Consider the following 19,335-nt stretch of genomic DNA (forward strand, 5'->3'; position numbering starts at 1 on the left):
AGAATACAAAATACTAGTCTGAGGTTGAATTTATATACTGTTAATGTGGATGCTGCAAAAATCATGAGTTAGTTTGTAGAAGCAACATGCATGGAAATTTGACTCTAAATTTAACCAAAAGCATTAGGAAAACCAAAAGAAAACCAATACAGCTAAATTTGGCTAACATGAAAAAAAATCAAAATTCCTTAATGATATAAATTGAGAAACACCAAAGATTGAGAAAACTGAAGTAAATAGATAAAGTATTAAACGCAGGCTTACAGCAACAGGAACACGGTTATTTAGCCATACAAAAGGATTCAGGAATTAATTTAAGTTACAAGAATCACAATCATAGTCAGCTTTTCATACAAAGTTAACAAAAGCAAGTGAGCATTGGATACTCTTCGGTTTGTACAGAATAACTCGATGGAAAATGAAAGAAATATGGTTAATAATGAATAAAAAGAAGGCAAATATACCATCAACTATCTTGATAGGACACAGATCTATGTTACCCTTCTTGCAATTACTCTACATACTAACAATAATAGGTAAAATAATGAAATTGAAAAAAAAAAAAAAAAAAAAAACTCAGAACAAAGATTCAACAATTGGAATTCCAAGAACTTGTTGATAATCTTATACAAATCGACACCTTTAGGAGGTGTACATCAATGAAAGTAGAGCTAGAGATTATATTATACTACTCTCGACAAACATACTTCATCACATGGATTAGTAGGAAGGAAGAGAAGAATATTGAAGATGGTCTCTGGGGAAATAAAAGATGTAGAAGACCTCTTTTTCTTCCGATGACTAGGGTGACGATGACAGTTGTACCTCTTAGATTCTAGGAGGCACTAGCCCTTTTGGAAGGACAGATTTGGTGAGAAAGGAAAAAATTAGAATTTCTTAATCCTAACAACAAAATCGGAAGCAGAAGCAGAATTAATTTGGGTGTAAATGGACAAACTTTCTTGTTTTTTGTTGTTGAGCACCTTGTCCTTTTTCAACATAATTAGACAATTTAGTACAAGAATGCAGAAAAAGTGAACAACGAAATCAACGTACTTGATTTGTCTTTGAATTTTGTCCTTCTCTCAATTAAACTCATTGATTTCATGTCTAAGACTGTCAATTTGAGCCAAGGCCTTGAAAAAACAACATTAGTAACATTGCATATCACTAGGTCTATCTAACATATTCTTAAACAAAAATATTACCCTGCATTTGAGGTGTTCCCCAAGGTGAGAACAATCCCTCTGTCATGTATTTTCATACAAGAGTGGAAACAATGTTGTGAATTTCTTCCTGCAAATCAATACAGTCTATCTTCTAGAGGTTGGATCTTTATAACATTAAAGGCCTTAAACAACTGAAAAAATGAAGAATCAAGGTTCAAAACAACAAGGGTCACTCACTATTACTATTGAGCAGTTACTTCATTTCTATCCTAAACAACTATTGCTCAATAGCTTATATCCTAAAACAACTATTTTCTCAATCTTCACTTCTACTCTAAACAAATATTTGCTATTGAGCAGTTACTTCATTTCTATCCTAAACATCTATTTGCTATTGAATTAATGTTTCTCTTTTTTTGTGTCTAAATGAAGGGTTTTTGGCCATTACAAAGTAATATATCTTTGACTCCTACCAGCATTTTGATTCGTATCATGCACAAATTTATACTTTAAATTTAAAAATAAAATTAGTGATAAACGCTATTATATGAAATAAAAAATATAGATAATTTAAAAAGTGTAATTTTTAAGTTAATTTATTTTAAAATATTTTTTAAATACCTAATATAAACTAAAAATGCTAAAAAAAACCTAAGGAAATATGCAGAAACAAACCAAACATGCAATCATCACACTCCACCACTCGTCACTTTTCCCATCCTATAATTTTGCCTTGCAATACCCCTTCCTTTCATCCTATAGTTCCATCTTCTCCATTCCTATAATCATTCCATTTTCTGCACTTCACAAGTTGTATCTCTCCTTTCCCTTACCCTATACCCCTCTCTGCAACCCCATTTAGACTATATTATACTAGCTTTCCATTTCATCTCATAACCTCAACTCTCCCTCAATCACAAATTTCCCTCATTCAACTTCATAGTCTCTTTTTTTACTTTTTTCAATGTTCATGATTAGTGTCATCAACTTTTACCTTTCAAACATTTTTGGACAAATCAAAACTTGGAATTGTAGTCTTAAAAGAAAAGACTGAGTTTGAGATGTAATTTTTGTGTAATTCTACCATCTTTGGTGTTTTTCTATAAATAGCCATTAAAGGTTGGTTTTTAAAAGAAATATTTGCAGTAAATATTGTTTAAAGTTGCTCCCAAATACAACAACCATCCAAATGTACCTTTATTCATTGAAACTCATACATACAATTACTTTTGCTGTACTTTTCAAAATACTTGAATCAAATGAAAAATCATCTAGATAGTTTTACAATATGAGTAATAAGTTTATCCAAAGTGCAAATAAAAAGTTAAAAATGTTATCTATAAATCCAAATTTGATGCCATTATAAAGTCCAAAATTAAAATGTAAAACTTACGGAAAAACCTATTTAGATATCCTAAACTCACTAAAGACCAATAAAAATTAAAAACATGAATTTCTTCAGAAGACAATAATAATACTAGCTGCCATTATTCACTACAAAAATATATATGAAATTTCAAATTCTGTCAAAACTTGAATTATAATATGAAGAAATGAAATTAGTGAAGAAAAAATCGTAAGGAAAAAAACATATTTCCTTTAGATGAACTTGACAAATCAAGATAGGACAAAAGTTTTTTATTTTATTTCTTTTCTAACGAACTTTGATGTAAATTAAAGAAGAGTGTCATGCATTGAATCTTTTGTATGATTGGTACTGTTATAGCACCAAAGAAACTGAACAAAATTTTGGACCAATTGGTTAAAGTTACTAACGTGTAATAACATTCATACACCCTATAATTTACACACTTTTACTAACTTAAATTTACTTAGAATGCAATTAAAGTCAAGGTGATGAGGGTATGTAACTATCAAGTAGTTTTTGGTCGTCATTTCCCTTCACATACTTAAAATTACCATCGTAATTCAATAATTAGATGTTATAGCTTCGAATTTATACTTTAAGAACTTTAAAAAGATCAAAAAAAAAATTTTTTTTTTGTTCATGAAAAATGTATACTAAATTCTTCCATGTAAAAAATGATTGTTCTTAAATTGCACACACATCGAATGCACCGTCATCACTATTATCCAATTTATGTATCATCTTTTATGGATTTTCCTTTAGAAGCGATCTGTATATACCTCAAATTGTCAAATTGCTTAACTCTTAACTTTGGGAGTTAACAACATAAAACCATAAGCATAACAGAATAGGGTAACCTAATCCATTAGAGAAACTAATGAAAACATCATTTCAGTTAATGGGAATAATTTAAATTTAAAAAATGCATTGTATAGGTCGGACACTTGAAAAAAATAAACATTGTGACATTTATTCTTACAACCATAAGAATGAGTACCTTCTTATTGAAAGTCTTAATGCTTATCTTTGATTTAGTAGTGGCGTCCTGCCTTTCGCACATCAAGTAGAGAACAAATATACAATCACTTGATGCTTTCTCCTACAAATTTCTCTCATGGACCATAAAATGGCACCAAAGTTGAATTATCATAATACAGCCATTTCTCCATTTCGCTATTCCTTCTATACGGGCCAGTTTCATTGAATTTGATGAAGTTCTTCTTATGGGAAATTACATCTCCAGTAGTGCTTATTGCAAGAACACGACCAAGATACCTGAAATGACAAGCACCACATCGATGTTTGATCAGAAGTACAGTTTCTTGGGCTGTTATATGAGCTGCTTCTCCAAAGGTAACAACCTTTGGATTTGTATCTGGTTCACAAGTAACATTAACAGTTTGGGTGGAATTGATCTCATTTCTTACAACCCAAGTAGTATTCTGAGCTGTTGCTTTAGAATCATATGACAAAGCCAACAAAAGTAGGGGTATCCATATTGGATAGACTAATCTTGTGAGTTTTCCCATGAGCTTGGTTTAATTTGGATCCTAAGAAATGTTCCTCTAATGGAATCAAGAAGCTAGTTTAGCAAGGCTGCATTTTAAAAGTGAAAGTTTTGATCCTTTGTTACCCAAATTTATTATGCATCTCACTTGGTTTTTAATTAACATCAAGTTAATGAAATTAGAGCACATACGTTATAAGGTTGGTAATAAATGATATTTTAATACAATTCACTATTCCACGGTTTATCTTTAGTGTGACATAATTTTGATTATTAGGATTAAGAATCCCATCCCAAAAAATCAACCAAAATCACTAAAATGCTGATCCCATTTGCAAAATTTTGTTTTTTCATGTGTTAGTTGTTGTAATTTCTTTCCAATAAAAAGATTGAAATACAAAAATGTTTCTTTCATTGTGGTAATTATTATCTCATAAAATTTTCATGAGAATGATAGGATGAGTTAAAAAAAAAAAAAAGAGGATAAGGGATTAAATACCTAATGTTTTTCGTTCTTTTGTTTTCCGTCCCCATCTCAAACAATATAAATAATCAAGGGTTTCTTTTATTTTTCTACAAGTATGTATTTCGAACAAGATTGATGAAAATCACATTCCTCGTTTCCTTTCTTCTCATTTTCATTGGATTGCTTTCCTTTGCTTTGACCCAAAACGGTGCCTATGCTTATTATAGGTGTTTATATTGCTTCCAAGCAAGAACAATTTGTTGAAGACAACAAAACCTAAAGGAAGTACACCACTCCTCTCTGATGGAGGTGCCACTTTGTAACCGGCCTTCAAGCGTCATTGAAGACACATAAAATGTAATAAAAACAGAAGTTGAAACAAATTATATGAGATTCAAATTAGAAAACATATCATTCATTTAGCTTTACATTTCTTTACTTGCAATCTTTTCTTACCCTCTATAAGAATAAGTACAAAATTGGTTTCTACCTTTTTACTTGCGTAGCTTTACCTCGATTAGAGCTCTAACATGTTTTGTTGCTAATGACTTTTTTTTCTTGGTTACTAAGTCGAAGTTTCTGTTCATTCTCTCTATAACACCTTCCGGACAACTTATCTTTTCTCATAAAAAGGGAGATTTAGATTTCAAATTAAGGTCTCCTTCCCCAATCCTCCTTCCGATTACTTTTTTAATATTCAATAAAATCTTTGTACTCGAATTATTTTTGTTATTCAAAATTAGTCATTCTAAAAGAATTAATTTAATGAATATGTAATTGTGCGTGACTAATTCAATTAGTAATCAAGAAAATCCGTCAATTATCCTAAATTTGCTTCAAACTGAAAATGTTGAGAATTAGATTTGTCTTTGTTAAAATTTTATATACTAAAATTGCATAAGGTGTCAAACGTCGGGGACTAGATTTTTTTTTTCTATGAATTTTAGGAATTAAACTTGGACCAATACCAAGTACTGGGAATTAAAATTGCATTTTTTTTCCTTCTCTCCATTTTTTTAGTGTTATAATTCTTTGTGTGACGAATTAGTTCATTACAAACTTAGTAGAAAAGTTTAATGCTTTTGTTTACTTCTCAAATAACATATCTTCTTTCAGTCACATAAAAAAAAAACATATATCAAGACTTGAAAAAAATTATTCCAAAAACTTAGAAAATATAATGGAATTTACACATTGAATTCCCTTGCAACATTATAGAGGCCTCTCATCCTTTAAAAAAAAATAATCCATTTGACTTTTGGTTTTGAAATTTTTAGAACAAAATGGGAATATAAAAATAAAGGAAAAATTTTTGAGCAAAATTTTTGAAATGTATACACATGCCCAGAGGCGATTAAAAGAACCAAAAACCCACAAAAGCTTGACAAAATGACATAATTCTTCTTCCACAGTTCCAAACTCTGGCCCCTCCATGGCACCACCACCCCCTCCACCACCACCACCACTCCTGCCACCAACAAAAGCCTCAATTCCCTTTCTCCTCTTCTGCCTAGTCTCCATCTCCATCGTCTTCCTCCTCTTCCACCTAACCTCTCCAACCCCCTCAATCACCACCACCTCTCCCCTCCCTTTCCACAACCTGCTCCCCTCTTCTCCTCCCGCTTCCTCCAACCCACCACCACCGCACTTCACTCTCATCATCAAAGTCCTGACATTCAACCGCCTCCCATCCCTCTCTCGCTGCCTGACATCTCTCTCCAATGCCCACTATGACAACTCCACTACAGTTCACCTCCACATCTTCATTGACCACTTTCCTCTTGAGAACGATAAAGGGTCTCAAGATTTGGACTCAAAATTGAATCTTTCGCGACAAATACTTGATTTTGTTGATGGGTTCAACTGGGATTTTGGTGAAAAGTTAGTGCATTATAGGAATTGGAATGCTGGCCTTCAATCTCAGTGGCTTGAAGCTTGGTGGCCTTCCTCAGATCATGAGTTTGCCTTTGTCGTAGAGGATGATCTTGAGGTTTCTCCTCTTTATTTCAGGTACTTGAAGGCTTTGATCTTGAATTATTACTATAATGAGTCAAATTTCAGCCCCATGATCTATGGAGCCTCCCTGCAGCGGCCTAGATTTGTTCCAGGTAACTATCTGTCTGTGATTTTTAGTGTTGATTTTGATTTTCTTATTAGACTATGCTTCTTTACTGATACTGATAGATTAAGAGCACTACATTTGTTGCATTATGTATGGAGTGTGGGCGGTTAGTTTTTATAGGATTTTAGTAATTGTAACTTTTTCTCTGTTATTTGGCTAGAGATTGTGAAAATCGCACTTTTAGTATTGCTTGTGCTTTGTGGATTGATATAGATTAGGCTTGTCTTTTGACGATCAGGCTATAAATTTTGTGTGAGTTATATGACTTGGTTTAGAACCTGTTGGTAGTGTAGAGAGTCTTATTAGTATGTTATAGTGGTTGCTGGTATGTTGAGGTTGTGTATAGTAATAATTGCAGGAAACCACATGCCTAGTTTTCACCTTAAACGAGAATCCTCCTAGCTAGGCTTGACTTTTGTTATTTGTTGCTCGTAATCTATGTATTCATCTGTGAGGAATTATGTACAGATGGCAGCAAACTCTTTATGACCTATCCTTGGCGTAATGTACTTAGAGCATTAGAATGATGTCTCCATCAATGATGTGGCTAGCTTCCGAAACTATCAGTTGGGCTTCTTTATTTGTTTTGGTATATTGTAAGTGGTTTTGAATGCTGTTTCTTTCTTCCTTTAGCTACAGATTTTGGTCATAATTCTACCTAGGTTCATGAAATAACTCGTGAATAAGAGATGCAAACAAACACATGAATATTATAGTTACTGAGGGCAGTGAGATTGTAACTTTCATGGTGTTCATGGGAGAAAGTTATCAAGTATAGCTGGAAAAGTAGTGCAGATGCATAGATAAGCATAAGGGCAGTTGGACAGTTTCAGCAATTGTGGGTTGTAGACTTTCTGGACACGTCTATGATCAATTAGAGGTGTAAGGATCTGAAGAAGATGATGAAGCATAACCCAATTTTTGGGGACATCATGTAATAATTGATTTCAATTGATTTGCCACCATTATAAACTCATTCTTTTAATAACTGAGAACTTAAAGGATTAGGTCTAGATGCATAACATTTTACTGCCAAAATTGAGTCTAAATGATTTAGGTAATGTAACTAAGGAACGAGTATTATTAAGTTGTACTGTATTCTACATAGAAGTTAGAGATTTAATTGATCTTGTAAAATGCAAAACATATCTTGATTCGGAGTTATACAGAAAATAGAGGATAATCAAATTTCACAAGTTCCAAATATACAAAAGAAATTGTGCTGGTTACTCTTCTGATTAGCTTTTATTGATATTGCTGCATTAGGAATATATACAGCTGTCTTGAGTTCCATTTATGCAATAGGACTTTCTTCTTCTCTTTTTTTTTTTTTACAGAATATTGTCTAATTGATGTGTGTTGTTGACAGGAAAACACGGAAACAAGTTGCAAGCAGATAACCAGAGTCGCCTTTTCTTGTACCAGCTGGTTGGCACTTGGGGTCAGCTGTTATTTCCAAAATCATGGAAAGAATTTCGACTGTGGTATGACACGCATAAGGTGAAGGGCATCAAACCAATTCTTGATGGGATGGTAATGCAAATTCTTATTCATTCTCTACCCCCTCCCTCTTTTTTTTTTTTTTTTTTTTTGTTTCCTTGGAAATTATATGCAATTTGAAACTGGTATTGGTGCTTGAGTGAGGTTGTAATGTATATGTAGGTGACTACAGGATGGTACAAGAGGATGGGAGAAAGAATTTGGACTCCTTGGTTCATCAAATTTATTCATGCCCGTGGTTATTTTAATATTTATACCAATCTTAAGAATGAGACAGCACTTGCTGTCTCTCATAGGGATGCTGGGGTGAACTATGGGAAATCTGCTGGACCAGATTCATATTTAGTTGGTGAAAATACTATCAGTGATCTTTTGGAACTGCAGCCATCGAGTAGCCTGAAGTGGTATGACTTTTGTTTTAGAGAAGTTATCCCTAATAGAATAGTCAAAAGTTTGGAACAACTTGGGTTTGTACTTCAGTCTATTCAGAGGCTAAATACAATTATACTTGTTAACCTGCACGGGGCCTCAGAGCCAGCACTTAGGAACTTGATCTGCCATTTTGAGAGGCTGGCTATTGGGAACTACATTTTCGTGGGCCAGAAATCTTATCTTTCTCTTGATCTTGCTAGGAGGGGGCATCCTGTGATTGATGTAGATCAAATTTTACGCGGCACTAAACTTTATAGGTCACTGAAATTCCAAGAATCCAGTAAAGAATGGATCCAGAACATTCGGGCGTGTGCATCTGTAATTAAGAAATCCTTAGAACTACAGTACCATACTTGGTTACTGGACAGCAACATCGTTCCTCTAAGCAGTAACTTCTTTTTCGAATCACCTGATCCCGCTTGTGATTTCATTACTGGGAAGAACCTCAAGCTTCTTTTTATCAAGAGCTCATCAGCTTCTTCAAGATTTTGGGTTGATGTTTTCATGCACAAGCTTACTGTGATAACTGGCTCTTGGGGACCTAAAACTTCAGATTCCATGGCAGTCAATTTTTTATCTTCAGTGGAAAAGATATTGGAAAGCAATAGTGTCAAATATAGCAAAATTGATGAAATGCAATTGGGTTTGTCAATCAATACTAGTGACTCTAACCTGACTAGTCTTGCGAATGGAAAGAAATTTGCTTTCTGGTCTTCTGACACAGATCAAGAGAGAGTTCAGAAGAAGCTCGTAGAATTAGGTATGTGGGTTGTGGATGACGAACTTTCTTGCACAGCAGTTGTTTGTCATCAATCATAGTGTTTGACAGTAACAAGGGATTTTATTCGAGTTTATCATGGACGATTGTACCAATTCTTTGGTATGTTACCAAATATCACTAGCTTCCGGAGGTATTTATTCAGTGGAGACTAAAGCATTCTATCAATTACCAGCACCCTGGTGGAAAGATTTGTTGGTTCTCTTTGTTGATTATTCGAATCAGAGGGAAAAGGTTATATCTTGGACCTACAGAGAGTGGAAGCTTGTTGTACGAGGTCCAGGGTTAGGAAACTGACCCAAAAGCTGTTCGTATACATTTTTCTCCTAGGTTGCACAGTCATCAAATCTTGTTGTGTTTAGGCCTGGAGCTCTCCAAAGTACAAGGTCCAGGGTTAGAAAAATCACCCAAAAGCTTGGTTCCTATACATTTTTCTTCGAGGTTGCACAGTCATCAAATCTCGTTGTGTTTAGGCCTGGAGCTCTCCAAAGTTAGAAAATTTTGTTAATGGTGTGGAGATCATCTCCATCCTGGGTTTTTAAGGCTTCTGTATCCAATCAGCAGCTGAAACGGATTCCTTTATCGACCAGATACTGGCTACAAGGCCGGCCTTGCCTTCAATATGCCTATTCTAATGACCTGACCATGCTCATGAAATTTCCAGATCAGCCAGCAGTTGTAGCAAGCCTCCAGTATGCTGTCTCTGAACTTGAACATGGACATCGTTAGTTGCTTATATAAACAAAAACCAGCGGCCTTTGCCTTGCCTTGATGATGGATTTTTCACTACCTTATTCCCTATCGAAACACTCTCTTCATATGTTCACTGGACTTGCAATTTTGGTCATTCAAAGTCATTTTACAATGAGATTATCAATTCTTCCTCTGAACTCTGCTTAATAAATCAAATCCGAAGCTGGTTCATTGCAAATGACTACACTGCTAGAAATTTTGTTGGGCATTAATTTTGCTTCACAGTTTCTTTTCTACACAGTCACAAGAATTTGTTGTCTCTGTTATTTCAGTAGTACATAATTTCATATCATTGATGCATCGTGTTTGATAGCTGTACATCTACATCATGTAACTTAACTTTTGAGGAATGAATTGCACCTCCAGAAGTTTAGCAACATTTTGCAAAGTTTGGTAAGGTTGGTAAGGTAACTTTATTTTGCAAAGTTGTAACGAAGGCAATTATAATAACTAGATTAAAAGTTGAAGCTGATTTCCACTTCACGCTGAACTCCATAGCGAAAATGATAGTTGAAGGGATGATGTTAGTAAAATATCTATACTTGCCCCCTTTAGGAAAATTGTAATACCCTAAAATCAGTAAAAAGCATGGGAATTGGAACTTTTACGGAAGCAGGGAAATTCTTCAACTTTGTTTCTTTAATGCAAAAATCAGCATTTGCCGTCATGAAAAGTACACTGAAGGTTATATGGTACAAAAGGAGTAGAAGTGCCTATTGCACTAAATAATTTTGCTTTGTATGAGCAAATTGAATTTCAAGGTTTTAACTTCACATTTTGCAGACTCATGGAGATTCTCAGAACTTGGATGGGGTTTCAGGGCAACTTAACCAGATACATACAGTAACTATGCATATAATCCTACAAATCCTTCTCCAGCCAGATAAGTGTATATATATGGTCCTGGTTCTAAAACCAACTACACCCGGGATGTTTCTTTACTCCTATCAACCTCATCAATTCTCTAACCCTATCTGCCTCTTCCCATTTACCTGCTTCTGCATACATATTAGAAAGAAGTACATGATACCCTGAGTGGTTTGGCCTTAGCTTTAAGAGATTTTCTGCTGCCCAACATCCCGTCTCCACATCTCCATGAAGTCGACATGCCCCAAGTAGAGCCCCCCATATATTAACATCTGGTTGAATTGGTAGGCTCTTAACAAGCTCTATTGCCTCTTGTATGAGGCCAGAACGACCAAGAAGGTCAACCATACAAGCATAGTGCTTCTGGGATGGCTTAATACCACAAGCAAGCATGTCATTAAAAAATCTCCGTCCCTCTTCTACCAAACCCCCATGACTACAAGCAGACAGAACAGCAAGATATGAAACTGAATTATATTCAACACCTTCCTCGCTCATGGTTTTGAAAAGATTAACTGCAGTATCCAGTTCATTGAGCATTCCAAATCCCAAAATCATGGTATTCCATGAGGCTGAATCCCTTTTAGAAATTCTATCAAAAACCTTTTTAGCCAGATCTATTCGACTCGATTTTGTGTACATGTCTATAAGTGAATTTGCAACTGAGAGATGCTCATCAAGTGACCTTCTCATAGCAAATGCATGAACCTCTTTTCCATGTTTGATTGCTGAAATATTTGCACAAGCTGAGAGAACTCCCATACATGAAACGATATCATGCTGTATCCCTTGCAACCCCATTTCTCTGAAAAGGATTAAAGAATTTGAGCTGTCAGTTGTTTGAGAATAACCACTAATCAGTATGTTGTATGATACCACATCTTTAGTAGAGATAAGAAACACATTCCTTGCATGATTGAGACAACCACTTCTGGCATACATGTCGGTCAAAGCATTTGAGACAAATATATCCAAGTGATACCCTGACCGAATCAGCCTGCCATGAATTTCCTTTCCAAGCAGAAGAGAACACATTCGTGCACATGCAGGAAGAACATTAGTAAAAGTGATGGGATTAGGAATCTGCCCATCAAATTGCATTTGCCTAAGGCATTCAATAGCTTCTAACTCGAGTCCATTCTGGGCAAAGTTAGCAACCATCGTATTCCAAGAAACAACATTTATCAAACCCATGTTATGGAACACGTTAGAGGCATCAACTGGACGCCCTGATTTTGCATACATATCAATTAAAGAATTGGCAACAAAAGGGTCGGCATTCATATCCCTTCTCATACTAAAACCATGTAGTTCTCTACCTTTACTCACAAACCCCAGTTCAACCAGCACTGGCAGGACACTAGAAACAGTTACTGAGCTTAATATCACCCCTTCATCAACCATCAATCTAAACATATCCAATGCATCTCTATAACACCCTGCATAACCAGAGATAGCAATAATTGTATTCCACGAGACATCATTTTTCTCGACCATCTCATCAAAAATCTGCCTTGCACCATCAACATCCCCACACTTCCCATACAAATCAATTAATGCATTCCCAACACTCACCTGAACATCAAACCCAACCTTCACAATGTAACAGTGAATCGCACACGTCATTGTCCCCTCCCCAGCACACACGGGCAAAATGCTGACCAAACTAACAGCATCTGGCTTAAACTCAGATTCCCCAACCATCTTCTTAAACAATTCTATCACTTCTACATCACACCCATTATCCGAAAAAACCCGAATCATCATATTCCATGATACAACATCTCTCTCAGGCATTTCATTGAACAGCTTCTGAACAACCTTCACATCCTCACAATTCCCATAAAACAGCATAAGAGTATTATTCACAAACAAGTCCTCATCAAACCCAAATTTGATCACAGTTCCGTGAACTTCCAAACCCTTTTGTTGTCCACTGCGTTCGGAACAAAGTTTGAGAACAAAAGGGTAAGTGTAATTATCAACCTCAACATTATTCCTCACCATGTCATTATAAATTTTCAACCCCTGATCATACAATCCCAAGCTAGAATGAGCACGAATCATACTGTTGTATAAAAACGTAGAGGATGGAGAGCAAGAAAGTGTTTGATAAAAGAGAGAATATATAATTGAGGGGTGGTGGTCGGGTTTTTCAAAAGCGGCGTAGCGGAGAATGAGAGCTGCACAAATAGAGATAGAGGAAGGAAGCAAGCCGTGGTGGATGCAGATGGCGTGGGCTTGTTTTGTTTGGTTGAGAGACTGAGTAGAGGCGCAGAGAGGGAGGAGGTTTGCCGGTGGCTGAGACAGCGGAGGTCGGCATTTCGCGGAGGTTGGCGAGAGAAAGGGCGGGTGAGAGTGGAAGTGTTTGAGAAGTCGAAGCGCGGGAGCTAAGCGGGAAAGGTGGCCGTATTGGAACATAGAAATGTCCGCCAATACACCATTTCAAACGTTTTTTTAGTGTTTATTTCAAGTTCTAACCTATGCTCACTTCTGAATCTAATAGTTTTGTTTTTATAGAAACTTTTGGATCTTAAATTAAAACATAACAAAATCTGGAACCACATCTGATTGGGAAGTGGACTGTTAATATTTTCTTTCTCTTTTCAAGTTTTTTGATTTTAAGAGAGATTGCAAATCTTCTAAAAGGGAAACGAAATATAAGGCTATAAACAAGTCGAGATAAATTGAATCGAATCAAGTTTTGATCTAATCAAATCAAGCCTTTCAAACTCGAACTCGAGTTTCTCGATAAGTTTTCAATGTAAAACTCGAGTTCGACCTCGATCTCAAGCCTACTGGAGATTAAAAAATAAAAAATAATTATTTTATTTTTTCACTATATATATATATATAGACACACACATAATCGAGTTGACTCATGAATTAACGAGCTTGAACTTCTCTATACTCAGTTTGAGTACGATAACTCGACTTCATTGACTCAAATTCGATGAGTTTTGATTGAGTTAATTCATGAACAGCTTAATTCGTTTGCTGCTTTAATGGAAAGTGATTAAATTTTTCTCTTTTTTTAATTTATTTAAAGGGAGATTTCAAACCTTGCAAAGGGAAATGGAGGAAGGGGAAGTCGTAAAAAACTGAAAGGAAAATGGAAGGATCTCACGATTGCCTTTCTAATGTGCCTCTCAAGTAAGTTGAGTTTTGAAATGTGAAATGTAATTAGTTAAGTGGGTTACTAATAGATTCTCGACACACATAATTACGAGGTACTAAACATTACATGACGAACAGATGTTTTTCATGATGATGTTTATAGCACACTATTCGATCATGTTAAAGGATTCCGGTTAGGCAAAAAGAGCAAGTGTTAAGTAAATAAAACAGTGGGAAAAGGAAAAAAGGGATCAATGATGTATTTATAAGTAGAAACCACTGTTATAATTCATTGAATCATGATCTATGACGTGCAAACTCGTAATTGAATTGTGTAAAAGAATAATTAGGGCATATCATACAACGCCATTGAATTCAACTTCTTAGTGAAATTTTAGCTACATATAATGTTCTAAACAAGATTTAACTAACTTTGAAAGCAGATTATATGATGTCTATGCATCATCGAATATATGAAAAATCAAGTTGAGCCCACTAATTACCAAGACCTGAAAATTGTACAAAACAAAATGTGCAAAGTAGCTATTAGCATGACTTTTCACAAGATGGGCAGCAAGTAAAAATTCTTAGGAAAGGCCTAACATTCACGGATAAAATAGAACTTTTAACTACCCTGAGAGCGCAATCGTTTTAAAAGCCACATTTTTCTGAGCCTCTCATCTAGTTTCAGGAACATCTTGGCCCTTTTCTCATCAAAAGAAAGAAATTCACAGGCATCAATAATGAGGTCATCATCAAAACCTGGAATGTTCTTTACCGTCTCAAATATTTCATCCAAGCAGACTGACTCATTCGCTGTCAAAGCATCAGCAATCCTTCCAATATTTACAGCAACGGCTCTCATCACTTCCACCATCGCATCGCTACTAGACCTCTTCTTCGTTAGCTGCTTCGACTGTGATGATGAAGAAGGCCTAGCTCTGGTCTGCTGGGATGAACCTTGAGTGCCCTCACAGGTATTGTCCAGGCTTAGTTCCTCCACAACGTCAGGCAATCTGATTCCATTATGTTGTTGATTGCAGGGAGCAAGATTGCCATCACCCTTTTCACCAGTTGTAGACCAACATCTGTTTGCACTATCATTGCCAAGGATGAAATGCAAGGCATCATAGTTCTCAATGCATCTTCCTCGCAAATATTTTGCTTCTGGATTTGTCTGGCAAACACAAGCCAGTGGATTTAAATTGTGTAACAGAGGTAAGGATACCATTTAGCCTGAACACAGTACTATTAAAATCATTCGTCGTCAATGGTAGTAAGCAGTACTTCATAATTACAGGCTAACCTGTTCCTAATAACTAGCAAAATAATATTTCCTTGCCCCTTGAAGGTCACACAAACACAAAAATAGCTGTCTAATACTCAGAGTGCTGCCCCATTCACTTGTTACAATATTTTAAGCCTGTGCTTCATAAGCATCATGTTTAAAAATAACTTCCACTGTTTAGATCACTAGACTTAATTTAAATGAAATGCAAAATTAGATATGAACTTTTAATACTCTAAATCCAGAATGCCACATAATAATTTCAACAAGAAAAACTTTAACTTGAAGATCTAAATGAACCGTAAAATGTAGAAGTATGCCTAACAATAACCTGCACCATTCTAATCTCAAAGTTGTTATTTACATGTTTCCTTAAGGTCCCACATGCCACTTATTTAGGGCTAAGCACTCTGTCACAGTTACTGGTTAACAACGCTGCCACTGATCATCTGCATCTCCCTTAGCGGCAATACTGCCTAACACAATGAATAATTTTGACGAAAGGAAAAAAAAGTGAAACTGAGTGATATACTCTTACTTCCAAGGTAAGCGGAGTATGACTCAAGAAGGATGACTAAGCATTCTCATATCAAAGACATGCAGAGTGACATTGACTGCAACTTGAACTTAAAAATTCTACTTTTGATTCAATATATGTACATGCAGAGACAAACCCAGTAGAGACGTATGCTCACATAAACATGTATGTAAACAAGAAGCCATGCTAACTCAAAGGTGTTCAAGCTGCGGAACATAAAACATGCAAACCCCTTGTTCTCAAGGCAAAACAAATTCTCCATTTTGTGTACACGGGAAAGGGGTGCAAATGGATATCTCTCATATATTTCCAATAAGCCAAATGATAAAAACAATAAAAAAACTGCACACCTTAATATATTCGTCCCACAAGGAATCATTTCCGACTATCATCTTTTGCATTGCATCCCACTTGAATCCGTCATTAGAAAGAAGCTCATTCAAAATGCTATATTGTTTCCTCCAAGTTTTAAGGCGATTCTTAATATTTTCTTTGCTGAAACCAGGACCACATTCTTTATTTAAAGCTCTAACTGCTGCTTCATAAGCCTCAGTATGCAAAGTATTCCCTATTTTATAACCTTTCTGCACTTGTTCTGTCAGAATTTTACCAAGACAATTATCCATTTGTTCTGTCCACCTCAAATTCTTTGTCTGCTTCTCATCACTCTGGATTTCAGGTTCAATAGCAGTCTCAAAGTTGTCAAACATTTCGTCCACTCCATGGGTGTCATTATCAGAACAACTGGCTAATGCTTGATCAGTGCCCACTATAATTCCCAGCTCATCATAGTTCTCGAATGCCTTGTCACGGAGAGTCTTAGCATCCGGATTTACCTGTTGCTCAGAAATATCCAAGAGTCAAAAGAAGTACAAGCCTAGATTATGACAATACATGCAAAATCAATATCTAGGTGTGGATATTTATTAAATATTTGAAAAATAGACATCTGTGCAACATTGTTGGTAACTAAAAAATTTCAATATACTGACTACTTGCTCAATGGTATTGGATCAATATTCATGCAAAACAGTTATAATGAGTATGAGAATACCATAATTATCCAGCATAAGATTAGCAAACAATCAAACCATTGCCAATCTCAAAAACATGCAATGAATCTTTGTACTAAGATGTGGCAGACATGAAATGGAACATAATTACAATAACGAGTCTACTATAGAATGAGAGAAGCGATTAACTACCTTTATATATTCTTTCCAAGTGGCATCATTTGCAATAACCATTTTTTGTGCCTTGTCCCACTTAAATCCTTTACGACCCACAATCTCACTTAGAACTGCATATTGCTTTTTTAATGTCTTGAGGCGGTTTTTGACATGATGTTTGTTCAATTCAAGCCCAAAGTTTTCATTGACTGCTCTGACGGCAGCATCATATGTCGCAGGTTTTATGTTCTCACCCTTGGAACCTTCTTTTGCATGTTCTGCAAGAATCTTGGAGAGACAATTGTCCATAGCAGTCGTCCATGTTGTGTATTTGACCTTTGCCTTAGTATTAGAACTCCGAGTTTCATAAACCTTCTGAGGCATTTCTCACCAAGGAAGCATGAAAATGGATCTGATATAGCAGGATTAAATTCAAAGCACGTAGTGACAGTAGATCCAAAGCATGTACATGCTATGGACCCTAGCCAACAAATCAATGTATACTAACACTTTGAGAATTGCATATACAAACAGTCTTACATTTGACTTTTTTCAATTATTATTCCAAGACTTTGATGCCTCATGGACATATAAATGAAACTATTGTAAAATTTGTAAAATACCAATACCGATCCATGAAGAGATCAGGTCAAAGCATTTATCAAAATCAAGTCCTTACTTGATAAGCGCTAAAGAGATCTTTAGTTCTCAATTAAAAATTAAAAGCTATAAATCCAATTTTAATCATAAGAAAGAAGAAGTCCATGTCTTTGTTATTGAAAATCAAGACTCAATCACCACATTTCAAAAGCATTATTTACTGGGCTGTGTAGAAGATGCATCAATAATATAAAAAGAAAACTGCTGTTCTTTGTGTCAAACAGCAGAATTTGCCAATTTGGAAGATTAAAAATAAAATATTACTTTATCCTCCATTTTATCATCAAGTGATTTAGACTAACTATACATTCATCCCAACCATGTATTAAAATTTGCTACAAGTAAGAAAATAACATTTTATCACTTCAAAGGAGAGAATTAGTAGCAATTATGAAACTTAGTAATTCTCCATCCTCCACCAAGTTTTAACTCCTATCAATCCTTATCTAGTAAAGGGTGATATTTATCAGATTACCCTAATTACAATACTTCAAAACATAAAATTGATTTTAATTACCTCAAATTAGTTACATCAAGATCACTAATTACATTTGCACTCGCTCTCAATTCACGCAAATTTGCTACAACCAAGTGAGCAAACTAAAAAAGTTAGCGAAAAAAATGTTTGTTGGATCAAACAGACAATGAAAACTAGAAGTAACTCTTCAACCTCCACTTTCATGTTACAAGTTATACCAACATACAAACTACAATTCACATTTTCTCCCCCTAATTCAAACGGGCTGGGTACCCCAGAAAACAGATGACAAGAACTAAGCAAAAGTATTAATTGTTCTTGAATTAATCAGCCACAAAACTTAATTAGAAAATTAGTAAAATAAAACAAAAGGAGAAAAACGAAACTGAAAACAACCCATTTGAGCAGAAGTTAATGCTGTACCGGAAATTGATTCTGAAGAGCCAGCCGTCACGTGGCGGAGCAGATGGATAGTGGTGGTGGTGGTGGTGGTGGTGGTGGGCAAAGGGGTTTGGGTAATTTTCCTTTTATTTATCTTAACTGACAAAGAATCAGTCTTCTACTAGTTTTGTTTTCGGGGTCGAATTGTAGAAATGGATAATTACATTGAACCCCCTAAGGTATCACATAGTATCAATCTGCCCTCCTAAAGTTTTTTGCACTAATTAATTTCACTAGAAATAAATATATGAGTTGATTTTAATTTTTTTTTCTTTTCTAGTCCCATATTTGTTTCTTTCTCTTGTTTGTTCTTCCTTTTTGGGTAACTATTTCTAGCATTATAATTTTTTGAATCAATATCAACTAAATTCATGATTTTTAATTTGTTATAAGTTAAGGTATGAAAAACAATTTCATAGTTTACATTCAAAATTGAACTTTGAAGTTATCATTACAAAGATAAACTATTCCATTAAGTGCTGAATTTGTGTTATAACACATTTAACTAATGAATTGAGATTTACAAATGTAACATTATAGACTTCATAATCAACTTCTCAGAGCATAAAATAGTAACTTCGATGTGATTGCTCCTTTACCCATATACCCATTGTGATCCTATACCCGTATACCCATTGTAATTTAAGAGACAATATTAGTTGAAAGTGATTAGGGGCGTTA

The 19,335-nt window shown here is 35.2% G+C and overlaps 3 protein-coding genes across 3 annotated transcripts; 1 reads left to right on the forward strand and 2 right to left on the reverse strand.

Annotated features, from left to right (window-relative positions):
• Positions 1-5,931: 5,931 nt before the first annotated feature.
• Positions 5,932-10,229, forward strand: LOC113749899. The gene is made up of 3 exons (XM_027293812.1): positions 5,932-6,619; positions 8,003-8,166; positions 8,296-10,229. The coding sequence occupies exons 1-3, from the start codon at positions 5,944-5,946 to the stop codon at positions 9,382-9,384; spliced, it is 1,929 nt and encodes a 642-aa protein (XP_027149613.1). The 5' UTR covers positions 5,932-5,943; the 3' UTR covers positions 9,385-10,229.
• Positions 10,230-10,762: 533 nt separating this feature from the next.
• On the reverse strand, positions 10,763-12,985 carry LOC113783727 (pentatricopeptide repeat-containing protein At1g18485-like). Its single transcript, XM_027329945.1, has one exon. The coding sequence runs from the start codon at positions 12,968-12,970 to the stop codon at positions 11,006-11,008; it is 1,965 nt and encodes a 654-aa protein (XP_027185746.1). The 5' UTR covers positions 12,971-12,985; the 3' UTR covers positions 10,763-11,005.
• Positions 12,986-14,550: 1,565 nt separating this feature from the next.
• LOC113775470 lies at positions 14,551-18,705 on the reverse strand. Its single transcript, XM_027320369.1, has 4 exons — positions 18,637-18,705; positions 17,112-17,487; positions 16,257-16,742; positions 14,551-15,257 (listed from the first exon to the last, which is right to left on the reverse strand). The coding sequence occupies exons 2-4, from the start codon at positions 17,457-17,459 to the stop codon at positions 14,706-14,708; spliced, it is 1,386 nt and encodes a 461-aa protein (XP_027176170.1). The 5' UTR covers positions 17,460-17,487; positions 18,637-18,705; the 3' UTR covers positions 14,551-14,705.
• Positions 18,706-19,335: the final 630 nt, after the last annotated feature.

The sequence above is a fragment of the Coffea eugenioides genome, chromosome 1, assembly GCF_003713205.1.
Source record: "Coffea eugenioides isolate CCC68of chromosome 1, Ceug_1.0, whole genome shotgun sequence".
NCBI lineage: Eukaryota > Viridiplantae > Streptophyta > Magnoliopsida > Gentianales > Rubiaceae > Coffea > Coffea eugenioides.

What these genes read in the sequence shown, in the direction of transcription:
- LOC113783727 (XM_027329945.1), bottom strand. Translation starts at nt 12,970, where the DNA reads ATGGTGAGGAATAATGTTGAGGTTGATAATTACACTTACCCTTTTGTT.
- LOC113775470 (XM_027320369.1), bottom strand. Translation starts at nt 17,459, where the DNA reads ATGCCTCAGAAGGTTTATGAAACTCGGAGTTCTAATACTAAGGCAAAG. An exon ending in CTTGGAAAGAATATATAAAG is followed by an intron (nt 16,743 to 17,111) that starts GTAGTTAATCGC and finishes TCTGAGCAACAG; the next exon opens with GTAAATCCGGATGCTAAGAC. An exon ending in TGTGGGACGAATATATTAAG is followed by an intron (nt 15,258 to 16,256) that starts GTGTGCAGTTTT and finishes TGTGTTTGCCAG; the next exon opens with ACAAATCCAGAAGCAAAATA.
- LOC113749899 (XM_027293812.1), top strand. Translation starts at nt 5,944, where the DNA reads ATGGCACCACCACCCCCTCCACCACCACCACCACTCCTGCCACCAACA. An exon ending in GCGGCCTAGATTTGTTCCAG is followed by an intron (nt 6,620 to 8,002) that starts GTAACTATCTGT and finishes TGTTGTTGACAG; the next exon opens with GAAAACACGGAAACAAGTTG. An exon ending in AACCAATTCTTGATGGGATG is followed by an intron (nt 8,167 to 8,295) that starts GTAATGCAAATT and finishes ATGTATATGTAG; the next exon opens with GTGACTACAGGATGGTACAA.